Source organism: Homarus americanus, unplaced genomic scaffold (genome assembly GCF_018991925.1).
Source record: "Homarus americanus isolate GMGI-L3 unplaced genomic scaffold, GMGI_Hamer_2.0 scaffold19318, whole genome shotgun sequence".
NCBI classification, from domain to species: Eukaryota; Metazoa; Arthropoda; class Malacostraca; order Decapoda; family Nephropidae; genus Homarus; species Homarus americanus.
In genome coordinates, this window is record NW_024732238.1 from 8,141,733 (window position 1) to 8,169,195 (window position 27,463).

General features: G+C 38.3%; 1 protein-coding gene and 1 long non-coding RNA gene across 3 annotated transcripts in view; one reads left to right on the top strand and one right to left on the bottom strand.

Moving 5' to 3' along the window:
- Window positions 1–21,717, top strand: LOC121868438. The gene is made up of 3 exons (XR_006089402.1): window positions 1–389; window positions 15,926–16,123; window positions 21,503–21,717. It is a non-coding gene; the product is annotated as an uncharacterized LOC121868438 (long non-coding RNA).
- LOC121868437 (stress-activated protein kinase JNK-like) overlaps window positions 21,714–27,463 on the bottom strand; it is a 92,691-nt gene continuing 86,941 nt past the window's right edge. For both annotated transcript variants that reach the window (XM_042369091.1, XM_042369093.1), the window contains one exon: window positions 21,714–27,133. In XM_042369091.1, coding sequence (XP_042225025.1) covers window positions 26,903–27,133 — 231 coding nt within the window. In that variant the 3' untranslated portion in view covers window positions 21,714–26,902. The remainder of the gene's footprint in view (window positions 27,134–27,463) is intronic.

Consider the following 27,463-nt stretch of genomic DNA (forward strand, 5'->3'; position numbering starts at 1 on the left):
TAGAGTTTGCAGGAGGACAGTAGGAATCTGGAACTTTATACAGAGCTAATGAACTTAAAAAAACTAAGGAAGCGTCATCAGCTTTGGCTACACCAGATAGAGGCAGCTGTCCAGTAGAGAGAGTGTGGGAGAGGAAAGCATTAATAACACGAAAACTAACGAGGATGATGATTGCTCACCAAATTGGTCTAAACGATTAAGAGGGAAACGTAACAGTGAACGGGAAAGTGAAGAGGCCGGGAACAAACAAGAGAAGTATAACACGAAGGAAGAAACAGGAGAGAACCAGGAAAAATGATGGCAGTCAGTTAGATGAAAAACAGAAAGATACAAATGAGGAATCATCCCCATTGATTATTGGATCATCGCCTTCAACACAGATTCGGAAGGTATGTTTAATGTTGTTACAAACCCTTTTGCCGCTTACTCGGCTTTCACCGCTGGTTACCAGCGGCCAAGTTGTAGATATATCACAAGTGTCGTCAAATTACCACTGGCTGTCCCGCCAGTTTCCAGTAATTTCCCGACGGTCAGTATCAGTGTACAGACAAAACAACCATCAGGTGTATTTCCACCAGATCACAGAAACACACTTGTGAACTGTAGGCTTCTTTAATATTCACTAAATCTTCTCAATAAACTGTTCATAGGGTAATTCTCACAACTGGACTTCTCTCTTCGAATATATACAGCCAGCACGCTACCAGTGTACAGTGCCTTAGTCTTTTCACTTTATATCGCTCACAACAATTCCACAATACTTGAACAACAATTATCTTTAGTTGTCCCTAGGCATATACTTCACACTCTGAACAGAAACAGTCGACTGTTCTCCCCTAGGCAGCTTGCTGCTGCTTATATACCCCATCAGATAACTCTAGAACATCCTAGCACCATCCACACACTCCTGGGAAGTTCTAGAAGGTTCTACTCTGATTATGGCTTGCAATACCTAAGTGAATCATACCAAAATGATGCAATACAGTACATTGTAGAAAATCTTACATGGGTAATACATTAATACAGGGAGTCCCTGAGTTACAAACGGGTTCTGTTCCTGAGGACATTCATAAGTCGGATTTGTATGTAAGTTGGAACACATGCCATGTGCATACCATACTTACAGAATCCCACTATATCATAGCCTAAGTCCTTATATACATCTAAAAATCACTTAATTGAAGACAAAAGAAGAAATATAATGACAAAATACTGTAAATGAAAGTAAAAAATAAGTCATCAGGTACTTACCCTGTTCATAACAGCGGGCGTTCGTAAGTCGGAGACGAACTGTATATACAAGAAAATCTTCCAAAACTTACCCAAGTAACTGCTGCTTGGAATAGAAAATAATCAGAACACCTAGTTCACAAAATTTATAATACTAAATTATGCCTCGGCATAACAATGTGTTTGTGAGTAAGCCGATTTCCTGGATTTGGCGGATTTTGGTCCTAAGCCCAGTAGGTGTGTGTGTATGTGATGAGACGTGTGGTGTAATAGTCAGCATTCTCGCCTCGCAAGTGAGCGAACCCAAGTTCGATCCTCGGGCAGGGTGAAATTTTGGGCAAGTTTCTTTTTGCCATTTTCCTCTGGCTACCCAGCAGTAATTGGGAACCTGGATGTTAATCGATTTGCAGATCGTATTCCAGGGTAATGGTTAGCCAATGCAGTTGGCGAGTTGTCCTGTCTTCTCGGACTATTCCTTGACACTGGTCGTGTAGCTCGTTAACTCAGGGTGTGGTTGTTGTGTTGGCGACAGCTTCTACACTTTAAACAAATTCACGCCTAGGTGGCTCTTGGGTCGGCCATCCTCGATTTCGAAGGGCTTCCATTATTATGTGTGTGCGTGTGCCTCACTATCACCAATACCTTGTTTAGGCAGGCTGACAAGCTCAAGGGTTCGTGGCAACACCCACAGGCATCACATAGACTACATCATGTGTGGCTCAGACCACTGTGACACTGATCAGCGACTCGTTAGAGTTAAGTTCTTAGTTCATGTCGCTCCAAAACAGCAAAGGCAACAAACCTCCAGAAGAGGTGTTAACACTAAGCGTCTGGAGGATCCATCTGTAGCACATGCTTTCAGAGAACAGCTCAAACATGGGCTGATAAACAACCCAACAACAATAACCAAAATCCCAGTGCATAATGGGATATTCTCGGCAATGTCATGACAAAAACCTGCAGAGAGACCCTCGGCCAGAACGAAAGAATACACCAGGACTGGTTTGATGAAAATGACCCAGCAATCAATGTACACATCGATAATAAAATGTGTTACTTTAACTGACTGGCAGAACAACCCACAATCTCGGGTCAAAGCTGATACTTTCCAAAAGAAGAAAGTGGTGGCCCAGTGCGAACTTCGCATGTGAAATGCAAAAACTTGAAGATGGGCAAATTCTTCATATCCACTAAAACATTTTATGGGCCAGTCACTCATGGCGCAGCCCCCCTTTGCTCATCTGACGGTAAATCCCTAATTAAGAACAAAGAAGGCATCCTTCAGCGCTGAAAAGTGTACTACCATTCGTTGCTCAACTGAAGCACTGATGTGGATGTTCTGACTACCCAGCAGGTCCTCAGCATCCAGAGCTGACCCACCTCAGCTATCCTCCGTCCCTGTATGAGGTAGCTACTGCCATCAAACAGATGAAAAATAACAAATCCACAGGGCCTGATGGAATCCCAGCCGAGGTGTATAAAGCAGGAAGATCTCTGCTTACCAGCCGTCTTCTCTCTTTCCTGGAGAATATATGGAAAAAGGAGGAAACCCCCCAATCTCTTAAAGACGCCTCCATCGCCAGTATTTATAAGAACAAGGGAGAACGGTCAGACTGTGGAAACTACCATGGAATCTCACTGCTCTCCGTAGCTGGCAAGATTATCACCCGAGTCCTCTGAAATAGACTTCTTCCTGAGGCAGAAAACTTCGTCCCAGAATCTGAAAGTGGCTTTAGACCATCACTTGGCACCACTGACACGTTCTTTGCTGCCCGTCAGGTACGGGGAAAAGTGCAGAGAACAGCATTGTGGCCTGTATAGTAAAGCCTCGAATAACGACGGTAATATGTCCTCCAATATTGCAGTGTAAGGTGAATCATCGTATCATGAATCATTAATTATCATTAAAATAAAGCAATAATAATGAGATGCGTTCCCAAGTGTGACCTTTTCATATCTTTTGTGTGGCTTTTTACCCTCTTTTCCCCCCAAAACAATACAAATAATGAAAATTATAAACTATATTCTTTAAATATTGTTTCTGAATGCACTTTATACAATATAAATGAATAATAATATGGTCACACAAGAGGAGATGGGACGCCATTATTTTCGTTTGTGTTTACAGCCAGGAGTCCGTGACGATAGTTTTACACGAGAAAATGAAGAAAATAAGACCCTGTTTGTAGCTGTAATAAATTTAATGTAAAAAAATTAGTATACAGTGACCCCTCGTTTAACGAAATTTCGGTTAACGAACTGCCTTCCATAAGGATCTTCAATTCGGTTAACGAACAAAAATTCGGTTAACGAATTTTTTACGAACCGACCTCAACATGTTTTCGCTTGCACTGACCGGGCAACCAGCTTTAGTATCAGTCCGCCAATACATTAATCGGTTCTAGGGCTTAAATTCCTTACTATTTTAGTAAATATCAAGAAGTTTATACTATTCAATAATTTTAAAAGTTTAATATTAAATTTTTTAGTCATTTTAACAATTATTGAACATAATTGAAGGTAAAGAAACTAGTTTCTGGCACGCCATCCAGCCTGTTAACACACCATACAGGCGTCAGTCTTTATGTCTTTTCAGTGGAGGCAACATATTGCTTGAGACTCTCTTCAACTAAATGCTTTTTTTCTGTGTTTCCAAGCAAATTATTGGTCATTTTGAAATTTATTTTACATATTGACAATATATAATGCAGTGCAGTGTTGATTTAAAGAAAATAATCTTGAATTACACCAAGAGAACTAAAATTTTATGGGTGAAATGGCGCCATGGGGTGACTTCTCTTCCACCCCAATGCCTTCTCTTCTCCCTTCTCCTCCTCCACCTCCCACTTCAAATGCACATCATCATCATCATCCAGGAGCCTTCTACATACACACCTCAAAGTAAGTGAACTTTTCTACCATTTTTGTTGAATTTAGGAAATTTTCGGTGAGCTGGAACCAATTACCCAAAAACCCATTGAAACAATGGTTTCGGTTAACGAACTTTTCGGTTAACGAACGACCTTCTGGAACGGATTGAGTTCGTTAACCGAGGGGTCACTGTATATATGTTTTAAGTAATATTAATTAATGATAATAAATGGAACAATAGAAGAAGCTAACCACTAATGGCAAAGAAAAAAAAGAGATGGAGTGGGAACGCCAGCATCTACAGCTCCTCCCCGACTTACAACGGGGTTAGGGACCCAAATCCAGGTCGTAAGTCGAAATGTCTTAAGTCGGAAATGCTTAAATAATACATAGAAAATCTAAAATGGATGTCTCTTTTTCTTCTCAGCACCACAAAACACTCACTTTTTAGCTTGCCAGCTATTTTAAAGTGAATTACAAACGAAAATTTTGTCTGTGTACTGACTTTGGGACTCGAAAATACGTAATTTGACCAAATTTTGGTACGACTGATGCAGGTCGTAAGTACGGGTGGCCGTAAGTTGAGGAGGAGCTTTACTTGCGCATTTAAGGATACCTCATCATTTATCTTAAGATTATGTACAAACGATTCATTATTGTTTATTACTGAATATGTATTTGATTGAATTAATCTTTATACAGTCATGTGCTGGTTAACATCCTAGATACGTTCTTGGAAACGTGACGTTAACCGAAATGGACGTTGTCTGATCATCACATAAACTTTTTATTTATACTTACGTGTATGTGGAATACTATACAGCTAGACCTTGACTTGCGACTACGTGGACTTACGTCCATTGGTACTTACGACCTGCTTTGACCGTACGTCCATACGGGACATACGACTGCGACCGTCGTGACCAAAAATATTTTCAAATGACGCGCGCATTTTCTATACCGAAATGTTTCCGTCCCGGGCGAGAGGGAGGTTGTCTTGGGTCGCCTCGTGGGTACACTCACTCAGTGGAGCGCTTTGTTTGTGTTTGGCTATCGTATCCTATACTGATCGCGCTGTGAACTTTCGTTATTATCGTATTTAATTGACTTTATAATGACTGGAAAGCGTAAAAGTGAGAGTGCTGGTGGTACTCCAAGGAAAAGGAGACAGGCAATTACTTTTGAGATGAAACTGAAGATAATAACACAGTTTGAGAATGGAAAAGCAGTAGCAACAATCTCACGCGACCTAGGTTTCTCACACTCGACTATATCCACTATTATGAAGGACAAGGAACGTATTCGTGAAGTAGTGAAAGGAACAACACCTATAAAGGGAACTATAATATCAAAGAAAAGACAAGGTCCTACCCACGATATGGAAAAATTATTGGTGATATGGATAGAAGACCACCTACAGAAGCGTGTACCCTTAAGCATTCTAACCATACAGGCTAAAGCAAGAAGCCTGTTCCAAAGCCTGAAGGAGCAGGCAGGAGATGAATGTGATCAAACCTTTACAGGAAGTCATGGGTGGTTTGATAGATTTAAAAAACACTACAGTTTACACAATGTTAAGATGAGTGGAGAGGCAGCTGGTGCCGATGTTGGTGCTGCCGACGCTTTTAAGGAGGAGTTAGATGATGTGATTGTGGAAGGGAATTATTTGCCTGAGCAAATATTCAATGTGGATGAGACTAGATTATTGTGGAAGCGCATGCCTGAGTGGACATACATCCACAAAGAGGCAAAAACAATGCCCGAATTCAAGGCATTCAAGGACAGAATTACACTTCTGTTGGGGGGGAATGTTGCTGGTTTCAAGCTAAAGCCCTTCATGATCTATCATTCAGAGAACCCCAGGGCTTTTAAACATGTCAGCAAGCACACACTGCCAGTGTTTTATCGCAGTAACAAGAGAGCCTGGATGACCCTAGTACTGTTTGAGGATTGGTTCATGACTTGTTTCATTCCACGACTCAAGGAGTATTGTCTGCAACAAAGGATTCCATTCAAGATTTTACTGATTTTGGATAATGCTCCGGGACACCCACCACACCTGGACGACATGCACCCTAATGTTAAGGTGGTGTACAATCCACCTAACACTACAGCTATCATCCAACCCATGGATCAAGGTGCTATTGCTTCCTTTAAAGCGTATTATTTACGCACGACCTTCGCTCAGGCTGTTGCTGCTACTGAAGGTGAGAAAACGCTCAGACAGTTTTGGAAGGGGTACAACATTTTGTCATGTATAAAGAACATTAGTACAGCATGGGATCAGGTTACAAAACATTGCATGAATGGAATATGGAAGAAAATCCTGAAAAGATATGTGCACAGTTTCAATGGATTTAATGAAAATGAAGTTATTTTGGATATTAGTAACAAGATAGTGGAGTTAGATAAACAGCTGGAGTTAGAAATTGATACTGAAGATGTTGGACAGTTGGTTGAAAGTGTAGCAGAAGAGCTCAGTAACGAGGATCTTATTGAACTAGATGCACAGAAAATTGCAGAGGAAGAAGAGAGACAAAATATAGAAGAAGAGCCTGCACCCCCCAAAAAGTTTTCAGTGAAACAAATGGCAGAGGCATTTGCTACAATTAATAAAGCAATGCAAATGTTTGATGACATGGTTCAAAATTATGAGCGTTATGCCAAAGTTGACAGAATGATCCAAGATGCACTTGCTTGCTACAGAGAAATTTATAATGAAAAGAAAAAGCAAACTGTGCAGTCTAAATTGGACATCTATTTCAAGAAGTCCCCCAGTGCTGTCTCCTCACGCCCCACCAGTGCTGCCTCTTCACTCCCTCAAGATGATCCAATACCTTCAACCAGCAAGTTACCCCTGTACATAAACCTGTCTGAAGAAAGCGACATTGATGACCCACCCAGCCCTGTCTCCTCTTCTGCTTCTTCCAATTAATATAGTCTCCATGTATCCTGTAAATAGAAAATTATGGGGGCCCCGTGTGCATTCAGCTGACTACATTTAAGGTAAGTGCTCAGTCACACTGTATCCATTCCTCATTATTTATTACTTTTACTGTACTGTATCCATTCCTCATTATTTTTTACGTTTAGTGTACAGTAGTACCCCGATTTACGCGGTCAATTGAACCCACAGGGTACCGTGTTAAGTGAACAACAGAACATATGGGATTAATTCCAATAGAGACTGGCCCGACCCCCAAACTCCACTTTTTGACAACACACAACTATGTTGCAGTAAAAATTTTATCTTAACTTTATGATGGTATGCACAAACAAGTAATATAGAAGAGGTTAGGTTAGGAAAAATAAAGGTTAAGTTAGGAAAAATAAAGGTAAGGTTAGGAAAACAAAAAGTTAGGTGTAACACTTACGTTAGTAGAAGAGATGGGTCGGCATACGGGGCCTGGAGGGATGAAATTGCCGCGGTTAGGTCAAGCGTCGTCTTTCCTCCCTCCCTCCCTCCCTCCCCGGGTGGACACGTCATATTACTTTAAACCAATTACAACTAGCAGCAGAGGGGGGTAGGGATGCATGGCCAATCACAGTCCGATACATCATATGACGTCAGTGATAACGCAACAGAGACCTGCACTGCGCAACCTTACCGCGCAGCTTGCCCAGGCGGAGGCGGGAGCAGGCGGGTGGGGCGAATCTAAAAATAGCATCGAGCCGAACACTCTGCGCGTATATGAGTAGATGAACCGCGGAAAGTGAAAGTTCGGTTCTGGCGAGGCACCGCGTATATGAGAAATGGCGTAAAGTGAAACCGCGTAAAGCGGAGTAATTCTGTACGTATTTCATTGTAGATTTTTTTATTTTTTTTTTTTATCATATATGTCGGACTTACGACCTGGAATTTGGGACCCTAACCCCGTCGTAAGTCGGGGTCTAGCTGTATAAGTACATATACACTTTTACTCTTAAATCATTACTGTAATGTGATACAGGTGATTAATTTTTATATCTTGAGCAAAATACATGACGTTTATATTAAAATTATTCACTGTTTTACAAGGATTCGAGCAACGCCAGCAGATGGGGCAGAGAGAAGGTGGGAGCGAGCGAGGGGGCGTGGGGGGAGGGGAGGTAGTACGTTTGACAGTTGGCACAGGCCCAGGTCTAACGCGTGTATATTTATCAGTTCTTAGGTGACTAAGCTTTTCTCTTATAAAAAGCCAGTGAAATGTCCTGGGTGAATATAATTAACATAGCTGGGATTCTTGTAACATACTGATTAATTTGAATATAAACATGCTATAATTTGCACTAGACAAAACAATTTTAGTACCGTAATCAAATTAGTACATGTGCACTCCAGCTTTGCACTAAGAAATCTATGTAAATCTACCCAAAAATACAGTTGAAAAACTTTTTTTATAAAATGTACTCCATTACTGTACACTAATGTAAAACAATTTTTATCTCTTGAGCAAAATATATGACATTTATATTCAAACTATTGGCTGTCTTGCAAGGATTCCAGCAATGCAAATTATAATCTCCTAACTTTAGTTTGAGATATTATATAAGATAAAAACTGTAAGCCTAAAAGCCTGGCTGGTGGGGGGGGGGTTAAGGTGATAAGTTTGAGGCAAAGGTCTCTGTGTGTTTATTTAACAGTCCTTCTAAGCTTCTCTCATTTTAAAATGCCAGTGATATGACCTGGGTGAATAGAATTAACATAGCTGGGATTCTTGTAACATGTTGATTAATTTGAATATAAACATGCTATAATTTGCACTAGACAAAACAATTTTAGTACCGTAATCAAATTAGTACATGTGCACTCCGGTTTTGCACTAAGAAATCTATGTAAATCTACCCAAAAATACAGTTGAAAAACTTTTTATAAAATGTACTACAGTATTGTACACTAATGTACTACATTTTTTATATCTTGAGCAAAATATATGACGTTTATATTCAAATTAATCTCTGTCTTGCAAGGATTTCAGCAATGCAAATTATATTATCCTAACTTTAGTCTGAGATATTATATAAAATAAACATAAAGAAATCACCAATCTTTTATCTTGAACACGAGGGTGGTGGAAAGAGGGGGGGGGGGTAGGTGAGGTGACAGAATGTCTGGCATTTGTTTGTTTATTTATTTGAGATAAGATTGGACAGTTGGCGCTGAAGGCCTGCCTGCGTGTTTATTTATCATTACTTAAGATTGACTAAGCTCTTCTCATAATTTTCCACCCAAACGACCTGGGCGAATATAACTTACATTGGAGGGATTCTTGTAAGATAGTAATTTATTTGAATGTTTTTTTTTTTTTCAATTTAAATTTTAATTGTTTATTCCTTGATAGAGGAAGCGGGATCCTAGTGCTGTCACTTGGTACCACTGTACCATAATACTATAGTCCACAAAACATGTAGCTATGCTTTTTTTATTTGGTCCCCCGACATACGAGTCTGTTTTCTTTCACATCAGGACGCCTGAGTTCTCCGTTTTCTCTCTTAATCTTAGAGTGCACCAGAAACTTTACTATTTTTAGTAATGCCACAGAATTTGAAATTGCAACCCCAATTGCAACTTGCAATTGTTGAGGCAACTACTGTAGATATGTCTGATTACAGCAAATGTGTTATTGTCAATTTGTAAGTGAAAGATTTTATCCTCAATAGATGTAGGTTAACATTTCACCTGTAGGCAAATGCTTAGAAAAGCCTAAGTAAGGAAGCATATTCCTTTAACACATAACATCTGACCAGTATGGGGAGGACCATCGTGTCTCCGTCAGGGGGTCGTGGAGTGGTGGTCCAGCAGGCGTCACGTGGGTTTTTTTTTTTACGGACGTATATGCGATCGGATGTTGTTCGGTCGGACGTTAACCGGCGCCCAGTATCATCGTGTCTCCGTCAGGGGGTCGTGGAGTGGTGGTCCAGCAGGCGTCACGTGGTTTTTTTGGGGGGGGTGGCCAGACGTATATGCTATCGGACGTTGTTCGGTCGGACGTTAACCGGCGCATGACTGTATATGCGAAATGAACAATACAATTCATTAATACGTAGAATATTAAAACACACAAGGGGATAAGAGACGGCATTGTTGTCAGTGTTTACACCCAAGGTATACGTGCGCACTCAAGGAAACAGTCATTTATCTTAAGAATATGTTCAAAAGATTCATTATTGTTTATTACTGAATATGTATTTGATTGAATTAATCTTTATATATGTGAAATGAACAATGCAGTTCATTAATAATACGTAGAATATTAAAACACACACGAGGAGACAAGACGGCATTGTTTTCGTGAGTGACGATGGTTCTACATAAGAAACTGAAGAAAATAAGACCCTGGTTGTAGCTGTAGTGAACTTAATAAAAAAATGAATACCTGTATGTACTGTATGTTTTAAGTACAGTCATGCGTCGCTTAACGTCCTAGATACGTTCCTGGAAATGTGACGTTAACCGAATTGGACGTTGTCCGAACGTCACATTGTGAACTTTGTATTTATACTTACATGTACGTGGAATATTGCAGTGTACTTATACTGTACAATATTGACTAAATTTACTAGATAATGTACACAACTAATGAAACAGGTTAAGAACATAAACCAGTAACATAGGCATTTCTTATATCTATCAAAACATGTTATGGATATATAGTTCCTGTACTGTATCATCATACGCCTGGCAGCACAATCTATTCTGTTTAAGAACACGTAATGCATGCGTGAGCGCGCCCGCTCTAAGGCCACTTACATCCCGTTGTCTGAACGGGTTTTTTGTTTTTTTTATCCCCATTATTTTTATGGGCCACGGACGCATATGCGATCGGACTTTGTTCGGACGGACGTAAAGCGACTCATGACTGTAATGCTATTTAATGTTAATAAATGGAACACTAGGAGTAGCTAACCCCTAATGGTAAAGAAATAAGGCGACACGATTGGGAACGCCAACAGTAAGTGCCTATATGTGAAAACATATCGTCATTTCTCAACATATAAATATGAAACCAACACTTATTTACTGTTCATACATGTTTTAAATAATATTTACGAATGTAACACTAATATTCTATTCACCAATGGCGGTAAAATCTAAAACATAAGGACAGCCAATGAATATTGTGCGAGTTTTTACTCAGATGACAAAGTCATCAGGTTTAACTCTGGCTGAAGCTGTAGCTTTCCATAAAGCTGTTGCTGAAACTGTTACTGAACCTGAAGTTGGTGGTTTAGGCCTTCGAATAATAAAGCTCTCGAAAGAACCTTGCACAGCTGCTTTCTTTTCTCATAATGCATCTTTATGTAGAGGTCATTTGCATTTATTTAAATTTTAAGGCTTTGTTCTGTTAATGGATCCACTTCAGAAAATATGTTCATTGCTTGCTCCATATAATATCCACAGACCTCTCACCTTTTTCATATCGTTTTAACACATCTAGTTTCTCGGCTAAGCTTAGACACTTTCTATTAGCTTTTGAAACAACACTACCATCACTTGCTCTCTTGCTCATGTTGAATAAGGATGCAAAAATGCTGTAAGAAACTTGAGAAAGTTTTTCTCCAGTTCCTGTTCCAGATGCGTGAAAACAAAAGGCCCGCCAAGCTCAGAGTGTTGTTTACCGCTCATTAGAAAGTCAGCTTCTTTGTGTAAGGTGCTTTTCATTTTTCGTACAGTATTTTTTATTTTTTTTATTTTTTATTTTTTACATAATACATATCGGGACTTAGTTATTATTTATATGAAAATGTAATTTTATTTTATTTTTATTATATTTCCGTCATAACTACGAATGAAATGAGGATGTAAACTGAATAGGGTCCAAAATTATCTAGGGTTTCAAATACGAAAAGTTTTGGACGAATCGTTGTTATCCGAGGCTTTACTGTACAGGTACAGTAGAACGATGATATAACACGAGATACGTTCCAAGAGAGGTCGCTTTAAACCGAATTCGCACTAAATAGAAGTGTTGTTTAAATGGAATAATTTAGTTTGGTACTTGAGAGAAACACAAAATACTAAAAAGACTGAATAAACAATTTATTGTTTTTTGTAGTATTATGTTAAAACAAACACTCATAAATCAACACAGCTAAAATTATGGGACGTGAAATGGTTTGTTTACTAGGGATCAGCTGATGGGAGGGGGGAGAGGTGAGGTGATATGTTTGACAGTTCATGCCAAGGTCTAGTGCTTATTAATTTATCTGTCCTTAAGAGTGACTAAGTTTTTCTCTTATAAAATGTCACTGAACTAACATGTTCTAATTAATTTTATTACAAAGAGCTAAAAATTTTATCTCTTGTGCAAAATATATGACGTTTACATTCAAATTATTCTCTGTCTTGCAAGGATTCCAGCAATGCAAATTATATTCTCCTAACTTTAGCATGTGATATTATATAAGATAACAACTGTAAGCCTATAACCACCCAACTCTGGCTGGGAAGATGAGGGGGGGGGGTGACAAGTGACACGTTTGACAGTTGGGATGGAAGGTCTGGTAAAGTATTCATTTGTTTATTTATGTCATTTAGATTCAGTTTTTTTTTTTTTTTTATAAAATGTCACAGAAGTGACCGAGGAGAATATAATTTACATTGCCGGAATTCTTCTAAGATAGTGATTAATTTGAATATAAACATGCTATAGTTTCCACTAGACAGAAATTTTAGTAATCATTTAGTACATTATTTTGAGTAGGCTACATGTACAGTACAGCTTTGCCCTTAGGACAGTGTAGCGTGCCCAGAGAAACATTAGGTGCAAATTTTAAAATATGATGCGCCAGATTGACTAGCGCAGAATAGGAAAGATTCGCTTTAAATTAAAGCATTGTTCTTAATTGTGGGTGTCGCTTTAAATCACTAATCTTAAATTGAATCACTTTAAATCGACATTCTACAAACTGAAAAATGAGCCAAATTATCACAATCTATTTTCACAAACTTAAGGCAAATTTGCCGAAGACGTAAATAATGGCTTACGTTGGCTTAACAGCAGAGGGAAGCTCACAACATCTCACTGTACCTCTTTCCCCAGCATACGTAACCCACACCAGATACATGTCTTACATTATTTAAGGACTGTATTACCTTTTAAGAAACATTTGTTTATTATCTAAATGAAAAATGCCCCTAGAAAGAAAAAAAACAAATTTACAGAAAGTTCAGCCGCCAGTCAGCCATTTGCAATGAGTCGATGATGCCAAAACAATAGCGATGGTGCTACACCCTGGTGGCAGTTCGCGGCAACACAAAACATCACAGCCCAAAATACTAGTTTCACATCCTGTCGGTACCGTATTTTTCGGCTTAAAAGATGCACTTTTTATGACAAAAATATACCTCGAAAATTACCATGCGTCTTCCAGGATGCTAGTCGATGAGTTGTAGCAGAGGTTTTTGAAATCACCCCCTTACAAAGACTGTTACCTCATTACAGTACCTAACAATTACAAGTATTCTCTATACAGTACTATAAAACTATTGATTTAACTAATATTGTTGATATATTGCAAAAAATAAATAAATAAACCCTTGCTGCTGTGCGGTTTGTTTACTAATGGCAGTGGTGCGACACTCATATTTGGACACCTATTTACAGTAGGCTCTCATATTTGGATACCCATTTAGACTGTAAAAACCCCACAAAATTAAAATCTTCCAAATTTAAATACACCTTCGTCTTCCAAGTAAAAACACACACACAACAACATTGGCTGTCCTTATGTCTTCAACTTTACTACCACTGGTGGGTAGATATTTTTTTTTAATTCAGAAACAGTTGCTTTCATATTCTTATGTAGAGTAATGATGATATGTTTACATATGTGCTCACTTACATATGTGATCTCTCTTTTTTTTTACCCTTAATTGTTAGCTCCTTCCATTGTTCCATTTATTAACATTAAATAACATTACTTAAAACAACCATATTAATTTTTCTACATTAATTTTAATACAGCTACAATGGAGGACTTATTTTCTTCAGTTTTATAATTATGTAGAACCAATCAGTCACTGGTTTTGCAAAAAACTAGTTGTTTTTTACTGTTATTTTGTTTTTAAATAAAGATTTTTTTGTTTTATATAGACGTTGATATACATGTTTACATTTGCTTACCTTCTACTGTTGGAAAATATTTCCCGTCGTTGTCATACTGACAAAAACAAGAGAAAGAATGTAAACACTACAGCCCCTAAGATGTGGAGGTGACCAGGTGTATAAAATGAGTGCTGTATTAAAGATTTCACCTTATACATATTTTTTTTTAAATTGATGAAAATGACGACTGATAAGCAGTTCTAAGTGATGATATTCAAAGAGGTGTGTGTACTTGTGCCAAAAGGGCTGTATATCAAACAACAGTTTCACTGGTGTAGGTATTAGGCAGCTAATGTACCAAACAAGGAGGTACTACCGTCTGGGAAGATATTGGAAGCAATCCCCGGTTGATGATCTGACTTTCTGCAGGGTCTCAATGGTCTCTCTTTGACAATACAACATACATACAGGTATATTGTTTCTCACTCTTGATATTTTATTTTCATTTTCGTATTTCTTCATTATTATTATTATTATTATTATTATTATTATTATTATTATTACATTTTTGCCCCCTAGGCCCCAATGTGGGTCAGTGACCTGTGCCCAGGTGGGCTAAAACCTGTAATTTTTTTTTTTTTAGAATTTAATTTCCAAAACCAGGGTGCGTCTTCCACGATGCAGCGTCTTCCAAGCCGAAAAATACGGTAATTCTCTTGACCAAAATATAAACAAGCCACACACAGCTGCTGTGATCAGAGGTAGAATTGGGTTAGTTTAATGTTACTATATATGATTTCCTACTTGATTCCAGTATATATTATATTTACATGCACAAAATTACATTTTCCCCTACAAAACCACTTTAAAATCACTTTCAATAATTGCATGATGAAACGTACTAAAAAAAAAATCCACAAAATATCCTTGTAAAGTAGGGGTGCGTCTTATGCGGCGGTGCGTGTTATATGCTGGCAAATACGGTATTTTTTTATTTTTTTTTAACCAAAAGATACTTTCTGGGCGGTTTTTTTTTTTTTTTTTACAATTGGTTTTGCCAACCTTGCAATAAATAATGTTTTAAAACAATTGAGCATTCTAAATATGAAATTTAAGAATACAGAACAACTTTCTTTTAACTAATTTCCCATACATTAGAGAGAGTAAATGAGGAAAAAATGGTCAATCAGGCAACTGGCTAAGTAACTGTGCATGGTGGGTGTGTTGCATCTAATTGTCTTCATGTGAGTTTGAGGAGTAAGTTAAATGGTAATTATAGGAGAATTATGACACCCAAAGCTTATTTGTTGACTTAATAACACTAAGAATAGTGAAGTTACTTAGTGTACAGATATTTGTGGAAATTAATAACATAACTAAACTGATACAAGTATTGTACAGTACTGTGGTTTATTACATGCTGTCCTTGAACACATTTTCTTGAGATGTAGTATTGCATTCACTTATGTAATTACCCATTTTACAGAAGCCTCCTGGTCCCAAAACTTTTCTGTTGACAGGTACTTTAGTGTTCTGTATTAGCCATTTTTATTTTGGCAAAAGTATTTCGATTTGCAATTTATTTCAAAAATTAAAATCAAGTGAACTCTAACATTGTGTATAAATTTGACTACTGTATTACCATACTTTGTTGCACTTTTACAATCTTCATATTGTGCCCATAATATCTTCTGACATGTGGTACAGTAATCACAAACTTCAAATATAGTTCATTATTCTCATGCAGTATACAGTATGTATTAATGATTAATGTAGGAATCTTTTTATTTCCCAAGATGGAAGAGAAACAATATTTCCATCCTCTGGAGGAACATCGTCATTGGTGTCCATGGGTGAAGAAGATTGATGATGACTCGAGTAATGAAGAAAGCAGTCAAATAGATGACAAAAGAGGTTACCACATTGTTGTTGCCAAAGTCAGAACACTAGTTAATTTATCTCTTAGAAAAGACTTGTACTCATCTGAAAAATATGTAAGTATTGAACTGTACAGTATGTTTAATATTTTGTTCAATAGTCATATGCCTGACCTTCCTTTATAGCATGTTCAAAATAATGCCTTTTAAAGTGTATTGCATCAGTCTTACATACTAGTGACAGTTTTACCAAATGCTGGTTCTTAAAATATACGATTCCTTACATTTCTCTAAGATCATTTACAGGTGGGATGTTTTGCAAGCATTCTTAATAGACCTATCAGGCAGAATATGGTTTTAAGTTTTATCAGTACAGGTTGTACCTTTCTAGTCCGGCAACTTCAGTACCTGACCGGCGCCGAACCATGGAAATTCACCCTTTTCCTGGAGAGATAGTGACTTGTGCTTATGCTTGGAAGCACTAGCACCACTTTCACTGCTTTGTGGTCTCTTTGAAAACATGTTGAAGGGTTAAATGTTGTTCAGTAGGTTCTCAAATTTCGCGAGTTTTTAATTCAACGTTTTTTATTTGGACACAAAATAAAACACTACACAATTTAAAATTTTGACGGCGGAAACTCGAATTTCGACGGGTTTGAGCGGCCCGCCATTGTTCAGACGTGCATAATCGTGTAAACAGCGTCATTTCTCTTATGTACAAAAGACTCATTATTGTTTAGTACTGAATGTCTTTTTGATTGAATTAATGTTTATGTGTGCAAAATGAACAATACAGTTCATTAATAATACGTAGAATATTAAAACACACGAGGAGACAAGACTGTATTGTTTTCGTTGTTTACAAAACCAGTGACTGACTGGTTCTACATATAAAATTGAAGAAAATAAGACCCTGGTTGTAGCTGTAGTAAAATTAATGTAAAAAAATTAATATGGTTGTTTGAAGTAATGTTATTTAATGTTAATAAATGGAACAATACAAGTAGCTAACCTTTAATGGTAAAGAAAAAAGTGAGATCGCATATGTGAAAACAAATCGTCATTACTCTACATAAGAATATGAAAGCAACACTTATTTACTGTTCATATATATTTTAATTCGTTTCTGAATTTAAAACATAAATTCTACCCACCAGTGGTGGTAAAGTTGAAAACATAAGGACAGCCAATGATGTTGTGTGTGTTTTTACTCGGATGATGAAATTGCCAAGTCATTAGGTTCAACTCTAGCTGAAGCTGTAGAACATAAAAACTTTTTCTGTGTTGTTTTTAGTTTTTAGTTAACTTTGTCTGTGTTATTTTTGTTGGTTTATTAGGATGTTGCTTTATTAGAGGTAGTAATTTGCCAAAAAAGTAGGGTAAATAAGGCAAAATTTAGCCAAACATCGAAAATACAGTACAGTGGTCCAGGAGCCTTCTACATACACACCTCAAAGTAAGTGTACTTTACTGCCTTTTTTGTTGACTTTTGACAATTTTCTGTGAGCTGGAACCAATTACCCAATATCCCATTGAAACAATGGATTCGGTTAACGAACGATTCTGTGGAACAAATTGTGTTCGTTAACCGAGGGACTACTGTATGGTGTTCCAAGGGACAATAGTACTGTGTAAATTATTCCAGCACAAAACTCGGCCAGGATTGGGAGTCGGTGTTCACCACTGCTAGCAGAGGGCTGATCCTCACAGCATCACTCGGGAGGGCAATCTGCATCATGGAGGCCCGGGCCTCTTGTCTGTAAACACCCCCAACCGCCACATCTGGCGAGGTCACAGGTCGCGTGGGGGGGGGGAGGTGACGCACGTGGTCGCAGGCTGAAAGATTTAATGTTTATTCGGGTAAGGCAATGCCAGCACTGTAGTTGAAGCCAGCTGCGATAACACTCCCGGCGTTAGGCAATCGCCCAAGATTTATGGTGTGGCGTGTTCAAGAAGGCATACATGGGTCACTGGCCTTCGGAACTCCCCCAAATACTGTTTGCACACGCACCTGGTGCACCAGCTCGTCAACTCCTGGGACCACTGCCGTGACCCTGCCCAATGGCCATTTGTTGCGAGGAAGATTTTCTCCAGTGACGGAGACAAGGTCGCCTTCCTGGTGATTCCGGGTTGGTTCTACTGTATATACCTCTGTCTTTTGCGGAGAAATGGAAGGTGCTCCCTCACCCAGGGTTTCCAAAAGCAGTCTGCTAGGAACTGCATGTGCCACCCCTGTCGTTGATATGACTCCAGAAGACATCCTCCTAGTAATAGATCAGCGTGTGGGCCACCGTGGAGGACGTGGGCTGGTGTAAGTGCTTCCAGGTTTCTCTCATCGCTCGAGGCAGGTGTGATGGGTCGACTATTTATGATCACTTCCACTTCACAAAATAGCATCTGCAGTCGATATTCATCCAGGACCTGGGTCCCCACAATTGCTCTGAGAACCTTTCTGACTGTTTGGATTTGCCATTCCCAGACTCCTCCCATGTCGCTCGACGCAGGTGTGATGGTTCGACTATTTATTATTGTTTCCAATTCACAAATAGCATCTGCAGTCGGTATTCATTCAGGACTTGTCCCCCCAGAATAGTTCTGAGAACTTTCTGACTGTTCAAATTTGCCATTCCCAAACTCCAAACGTCATGCTGCTTCCCTTTCTTCACCTTTTGTGAAATACACCTCCAGCATTTCAGTCACAGTTCGTCTCACTCCTGCCATCATGTTGAGCCCGGGATTTTGGTCAGGTGCTGTGCATTCAGGCTCGGGCAGAGGGTGGGCCCCCTTCAGCTTCTGTTGCCGTAAAGTTGTGGACATTCAGCTCTGGAGGGACAACTTCTACTTCTGGGTCACCTTCGTCCATGTTCGCCCTTCCCTTTCGTTGCTCTGGATCCATTTCCACAACCTCTTGTCCTTTTATTGATATTCATTTACAGCTCCGGTTAGGTCTCAAAGTTTGTCCGATGAACCACTGGATTTGATGCTGAGGTTAGAGGAGGTGTAGATGAGGGAGCAGGGAGGAAGCAGTAACCAGCCCTCACTGCCTCAGAATCCATCAACCAGCCCCGTCATGCATTTCACTGACTCCATCATGGTTAAGTTATTTTATAGTATGAGTGTATATAAATATAGTTATCAACACATCGTACAATATAAATATGTATGAATGCATTACTGTAATGTCATTTTCTGCGTGGGTTGTAGGTCGTTATACCGTGACACTGCGGAAACAATTAGGCTTATTTACTTGTATTTCAACATCACTCGTTTTGCGATTTTAAATTTCATGACACTAAAACCAGTACCAATTAGTCGCGAAACTTAAGCTCCTACTGTACTGTACTCCTGCTTCAACATAGTGTTGAAGATCAGCTGGGATGCCTATTTCCGTAGCAATGCTCCCCATCCCCATACACTCTCCTCCCATTATGTTTTGCCTTTAGGACAATTATTTCATTGTTGTTTTTTTTCCACAATATGTATGTATTGTAGGATGGAGTGTGTGAAGTAACTGGGTAAAAATAAGTTATGTATATTTACCAGAAAATACAAGTTGAAAAACAACCATAACACCTTACAGCTTGGCCCAGTAGTCTGGTGGTTAGGGTGACGAGTCTAACTTGGCTACAATGCTATGATCAATCACTATTAAGCATATACAGCTCCTCCCCGACTTACGACGGGATTAGAGACCCAAATCCAGGTCGTAAGTCAAATTGGTCGGAAGTCGAAAATGCTTAAATAATACATAGAAAATCTAAAATGAGTGTCTCTTTTTCTTCTCAGCACCACAAAACTCACATTTAAGCTTGCCAGCCATTTTAAAGTGAATTATAAACGAAAATTTTGTCAGTACACAGCGCAATCACCGACGTTGGGACTCAAAAATACGTAATTTGAGAACATTTTGGTACGACTGAGGCGGTCGTAAGTCGGGGAGGAGCTGTATCAATCCCCCACCCTGATACTGTAACGGGTGACCTAACGTTGCTTTAAAAGGCCAGTAATGAGAGACTTCTGTTCTCCCCCACCCTACCTCCACCTGACATTGATCAGGTTAGGTTAGTAACATGAAGCCCATTACAGTAATATCTTCGTTAGCCAGAATCCCTCAAACCCACAACTCTCCAATAGCCGGAATTTAAATTTTCTCGGAAAATCGTTCCCAAAGCCAGAATTTTCCAAAAAATTCTTGCTTTGGGAACAATTTTCCAGAAAATGAAAAAAATAATAATAAATTAAAATCCGAAACCCGGATTTTTTACTTTTTTTTTCTTCGGGTTTGAGAGATGAAAATCAGGCACATATTCTGGGAATTCCGGGGATGAGGGATATTTTTCCAGGTTCAAGGGATGATGTAATGGGAAATTTCTGGAACTTCCAAGAACATTTATCCGTTACCTGGAAACTTCCGGGGATGGGGTTTTTTCCGGTTTTGAGAGTCGTCTCATTACCCGGAAATCTCTCGTTCCTGGAAGTGCTCTGAACCAATTGTTCCGGCTAACGTTGATATCACTAATCCCCAACCACACTTCCATTGTAACTTTTCTGATGTTTTGTTTTTGTTTGTTTCCCCATAGAAAAATTGAGTCCATTATTATTATTGTATTTTTGTGACTGTAAAGTGAGCAGTGTAACTTTGAAAATGTCTATCAAACGTTTTATCCACCATCTTTAAGGCCGAGACAAAGACTACACCTCCAGTCGCCACACTTCAGACTCCTCAAAGTCAGTGTCAGGGACATTGTAGGATTTATTATTTTTTTTCTTCTCCTTTCTCTCGGTGATATATGTAGGCGTCCGACTGGCCAGGAACCTATCCCAGTGAACCCCATGTTATAACGATCCTGATTGACGATATTTTGACCTGCGATTGGGTTTTCAGGAACCTAACCCCATCATAACTATACTGTACCTGGATACAATCGGCCAAGAATACTGTTAAAGCAGTGTAAAAGTACTGTATGTACAGTACTGTACATTGCCGAGTGGACAGTGTATGCCTACTGTAAGCTAGTACTGTATGTAGAGGGTGTCTGTACAGTACAGTGTACAGTGCCTGTACAATCTTTCCTTCATAGAGGGAGAGGAGAGTGACAGCATGCTGCTATAGTAAATAGTACAGGACAAACTAGGCCATCCTGTATCATCATATCATTTGGACTGCTTACATCACAAGCTCAAGACAGCAGCATATGATGGCAATTACACTATAGTGTACATAGTAGTACTGTATATTTTATGTACAATATTCTGTACTTACATAGTGTATAGTGTCTCAATTCCAGAAACACTGCGCCACTTGTTCCGGCTAACTGGGAGAATACTGCAATTTGTTCCAGAACATAGCTGGTTTTTGGCAGCATTGCAAATACCGGGACGCCGGATAAAAGATGCCATACCTGTACAATCGGTGCAATGCAGCATATGTTTAATTAATATGTAAATGGAAGAAGTATAATACTAAAGTCATTAATTGGTGTATTTATCTTACAGGCAAAAAATGTCCAGGGTCTGCGATCCATTCGCAACATGCTGAATGAATTATCGTCAGGTGACCAGTTAGAGGACGTAGGAGAGAAGTGAAATTATTTTTGGTTCCATTTTATTCTCTATTGTTCAAAAATTTGTTTATTTTTAAGGATAATGGTGATTTTCATCAATGACTAACATTTATTATTTTTATTTGATGTAATAAAACTAGAAGTTAACTTGATAATTTTATTTTTGTTTGCACTACTGGGGTTGCTTTATATACAAAAGGTTATGATGATTTGTCCTGACTAAGCACAAATGTTGAGAGTTAAACAGGTGTAGCAGGTAGAACTGCATTTTCCCATGGATAACCCAATGCCAGACTTGAGTGTCTTCTATCTGGAACAAGGTTTTTTAAATGGGTTACTGCCAGGTTCTAGGGCCTGTCTCACCAGCAACAGTGAGTGAGATACTGGACAACTACTATTGCTCACTGGCCACATGAATAATGGATGGAGGTGATCAACTTTTTATAGTCACTACTCTGTCCTATCACACCATGAAACACAGTTATGTTCTCTCTTGTGATAAAGTTTCCTACCCATATAAAACTGGGTATATCCATAGGGAAAGACAGGTCAACAGACATAAAACTTAACACCAATCAGTATCTTCCTCAGTAGTATGATACCAACTACTCTGTACAATGTCCAGTCATTCGGTCAGGGGCATTCCATGCAAAATCATTCACTCGATTTACACTTTCCCAAGTACACACACACACATGCATGCTCACATGCACACATCAAAGAGCATGAGAGCCGTGGGTGGGGGTGGGTAACAAGTGGTGGCCGTTGTCAACACCTAAATGGGATGATCTGGAAACACTGCATATTCCTAATTCCTACGAGAAATACACAGGGTGTTATTCATCCTGTCTTGAGCACTAAGGAAACATCATTTGGACAGGTATTGTTTATGCCTGCCTGCCATCCAGTGGCCATTCCACACCCATAGCTTAAACATTTCCCTATAAAGTTGTTTTACATCCCCTTGCATGCACCCTCATAAATGCTTAAAGAACTGAAAAGGATTTTCTTTAACATAAAAACAATGGTGAGTCCAACAAAGATCCAACCAACCCTGGGTGATGGAACATGTACTAGGTAGTGCCAATACACAGCACTTGGTTTGTACAATGTCACTAAATGTTTACTAGTGAACCTATACTATAGCCTAGGTGAGCTAGCATACAACGTATTTATACTCTAATGATGTATCCCAGTGCCTCAGGGCTAGCTGCACTAGCATCTACAGGTGGGGGTGGCCTCCAGACTTGGCATACAAAAACAAACTTCTACCAGTGGCCTGCACATGAGCTTTCAACAAACATAACCTGGAATGTACAAAGGAAGTCAATTTGAATCCAGTTCATTTTATCAATCTGAGAAGGATGTGCTTTTAACTACTTAATGGCATATTTTCATTTTTTATGCAGCATTATCTGAATTCAAACCACATCACAAAGTCTACAACAGTCACGTTACTTTTATTTAAAATTTGAAAGACTTTGAAAATCGTCACAAGCAAGTCAATCTTCTAGCGCACACGCTATGAATAACATCACTCAAATTAAATTACCCTATGATGAATCTCTTGAAATCTGCACAACATGAAAAGGATAAAAGTGAAGTGCGGCAGACTTGGCAGAGTGACGTTATTTAGTGAGCACCGATGGCTAACACAATGACCACCCCTTCCTAAGTCTTCCACAATCTTTCACATATTTAACAGTAGTGTTGTTATGTTCATCACCAAATAAAGGAGTTAACTTAAGACAGAGAAGTATGATTGTACCTTCTCCATTGATGAAGATAATCACAATCCTAATGTGTTTCATATCCACATTACCATGACTTACTTGTCAGTATGGAATCCTGAATATGAAGAATTATTAAAGAATAGTTTTAAACAATACACCATAAAAAAAATTTGCAAGCAAACACCATATTATTTTTTATAAATCTGCTAGCTGATGTTAACAAATTATCAACTAGCAAAGATTGCACTTAATTTATTCATAATTAAACAATACAAGATTTAGAAGCTCGGGGAGCAAGACATGTTCCATACAATAAAATTATTCCATATGTGATAACATACAAACATCTTGGTAAAAAAGGTTTTCTTCCACATATATATTTTAGAAGCCAAAACCAATCCTTATTCTCATTAGTCAATTATATTGCAACATTTGAAACATGATCTGAAGCTCATGGATTCACTTCTCTTAATGCTATTAAAACCAACACAAGGACATGAAGCCAGTATAACACAGCACTACTCTTTAAAGGAGATATGATATGCCCCAAAATCCTTATACAGGTATAACTTGTCTTTGATCTAGAAGATATGAGATAATGTGTAAAAAAATTTATCCAATCAAAGTATCAGCCAGTACATGATTATAAAATTTATATTTTAGTAAATGATAAGTGAGGAAAAATTGAGAATATGGACTTTTACCTAGCAAATTCTCACTTTCATAATTCTGGATGTAAATATGTTAATCTCCATAATGCATCTATAATATTAACATGATTTTATTTATAGCTTCTAAAATGTTACAAAGTTATGAATGTGTCACTTCTTGTAGTCAAAAACAGATTATATTTGGATACATACTGTACTAGCCTTGTGGCAATCTAAATGGTTCAAGAAATAAGTGCACAGCCCACTGTATGAGCAGTAAACATTGACACATACACATTTAGACGTTGATTTAAGAAAGGCGATGTGATTGGAGTAATTATTGAGATTATATTATTTTGTTTGTTCTTACTTTGGTATAAATACTGTAATATTAATTTTGGATAATTATGTGATAAGGATTATTTGTTCTGGCAGTAAAGGTTTTGAATTCTACATTTAGATTACAGTAAGGTGTACAAACAGATCCCACTTTAAAGCAGAATCATGACAAAATAACTTTAGTAACCAAAAGGCAGTAACTATACTGTTTATTTTATAGCTAGCCATTCTTGAAACTACTATTTTAAGTTTAAAACTTAAATTGTAGGTGACTGTTCATGTGCATCACAGAAAAAATTCTCAACAGGTGCTACAGGTCCCTATGATAACCATGAATAAATGTACTGTATGAGATAAAAAGTAATTAAATAAATTCTTCTTTTAAAAAATTTAATGCTTCCCGAGCTATGTTTAGAATAGTTTTAGAATAGTCTTTTCCATTACGGCAAACTGTCAGGAAATCACAGAAAAGCTAAAATATTGTTTATGCCAAAACTTATTTTACTAATGTACCATGACAAGTAAAAATCAGTTAAGTACTCATGAAAGTAAAAACATTTAAATATTATTTAAAACTTGCACAATGTAATCCAATCTTTTATAGTGTACTATAAGCAAGATAAGAGAGCTCCCAGAAGACTCATGCTATATAGGACTTGTTGGACTCTTTAAGCGTTTCCATGATGGGGGGACGTGTGAGGTGCCGCGACACTGGACCACAACAAGCTTCTAGGAAGGCTCGGGAGAAAATTCAAGAGGAAATGAAACTATCAGGTTGCCTAAACTATAATTGTTGTGGACTACTTAGTTGAAAGTATTGATGGTGCTCATGAGAATATTTTTATCATAGTACATCATGTGCTCCTTTAACAACCATCTTGGATCAGTCATTAACCTTCCTTTAAGAAATAAATTATACTAACAAATTAAACTTGCTTCCTGACTAAGATTGTCATAAAATATTATTTAAACCTGCTACAATTTTATTTATACATGCTGAATGAAGGAAGAGAGGAACAAGCCGAGCCATCCCTGTGCCTGCAAGTCGAATGTCACCTCTGCAAGCTGAGTGGTGGACGGACTTGAGCCATTCCAGTAAGAGACATAACTCTGGGCCATTTACCACTAGAAATAACAAAACTTCTGGATATTTATACCGACAAAGATATTGCTCTAACAGAATCTAAATTGATGTAGGAGTTGGAGAAGTCAGCTTTACATGATAATGAAGCTAAGACCATTAGAGTGGTGAAACATCTAGTAGACTCTCCTGGAGTTTTGTCCCTTACTGGCCGTTCTCATCCATCTCGAAACCCTACATGGCATGTTACTATGGTGTGGAGAGAGAGACGAGAGAGACTCTGCATATTCTTGGCAGAGTTTGGGACGTCATATTCTGCCTAAATATGAAATGGTAAAATGGATGCTAAAAGACTGCAAACAATCTCTTCACTTTTTTACCATACAATTCATTTCACAAAAAACAACCAAGTTTTGTCTGTACAGGAAATACAAATTGACATGACTGTACATTTGTAGATTGCTTACCTATGAGACCCATGGAAGAACTGGTATGCTAAAAAGGATTAAAACCAAAAATTAACTCTTATCACATGAATAGTTCTCAAAATATTTCAATAATGTCTTGGATTAACACAAACCCAACACAGATCTCCTGACATAACTTCCCACAACTTTCCAATAAATGAAGTTTACAATCCCTGTTGTAAATAAGCAAACATCACACAATCATTATTTGATATGCCTTACTTTATTTTTTCTTTAGCAGCCACAAGCAAAGCTTTCTAAATGAAAGCTTCAGTAACACTTCCCTGTACATTTTCTGCAAACTTCTTAGGAAATATTTAACAACCACAAAATTCAGGGACAATATTGACACAAGCTGAGCAAGATCGATGACTTCTTGCAGTATTTCACTTGGTACAGGGGACTCATTGTATTGCATTTTGCAAACTAATCTTATTTATAAGTATGGTAACATTGAAGTACACAGGTTCTCTCTGATGTTGATGAGACGTGAAGCAGGAAAATATCTACAGCTTACAGTACCTAAATTGCATATTTTTGTCTATATCATCATGGTTTGAACGGTGTTTTCAAACTTCTGATGCATGCATTCACGCACTCACTCTGATACAACACAAAATGGACACAGAAGATGGTGTGGACTACACAGAATGATGCACCTCAGCCAAGAAGCACAAGAGGGATATCAGAGATGTCACATAACTGCACAAGAATTTCAGCTACTGTACAGTTGCTTGAAATATGAACCTGCAAAGCCCAGTCATATCACCAGTCACAAGAATGTGACAGTTACTCCTAAGAAATGATGCACACAGCTGTTAATTGACATCTGTCAAACAACAAACTACTGAGAAACACTGGCCCATACATTCTGTTTCCAAGCACAGAAAATCCATCTATTTCCATTCTCATTTAAATAATGGTAATCTTCCAACCATAGCATCATACTCTTGATGGGTACCAGTCTCCTGTCAGTAGCATATGTGAGTGATGTGCAACAAAGGAGAGAGCTGGGAGGGCAGGCATGGGGCGGAGGGACTGCTAAGAAGGTTGAGGGCAGCCCTATCTGTGATTGGGGCGATGTTGGTCTTGATCCCCATCTGCAGTTGCATTAGTGGCAGCAGGGGGAGCATGGGCGTGGGTGGTAGCTGCTCCACGTGCTCCAGCCCCAGCACTTCCCGGGGAATTGAAAACCAGTTCATAGTCCATTACCTCCTTGTAGATCAGCTCCTTCCACTGGTCTACTGTGTGCTCACGGTCATCTACACTGTGGTCATATGGACCTGGTGCAGGCTAGAGAAAACATGATACAGTATTATACATAACTGGAGGTGGAAATGTCAATCAGGTGATACCTAGAAAAGAGCAAATAATTACTTCAATCTATGATTAATTACATTCATAAGAGGAAATTAGTATCAAAGCTGGAATAAAAGAAATGTGAATTTTCTGCAAATATGATGAAATGTAACTATTTCCTTTATCTCTCACAACTGGATTCTACTCTTTGATAATGGTTTCCTATACATCAGTACTTTTTTGAGAGGACACATAATTTACTCAGCGATTGTTCACATTAATGTACTATTACTGAACGAGTAGCAATGGAAAACCAAATTGTTC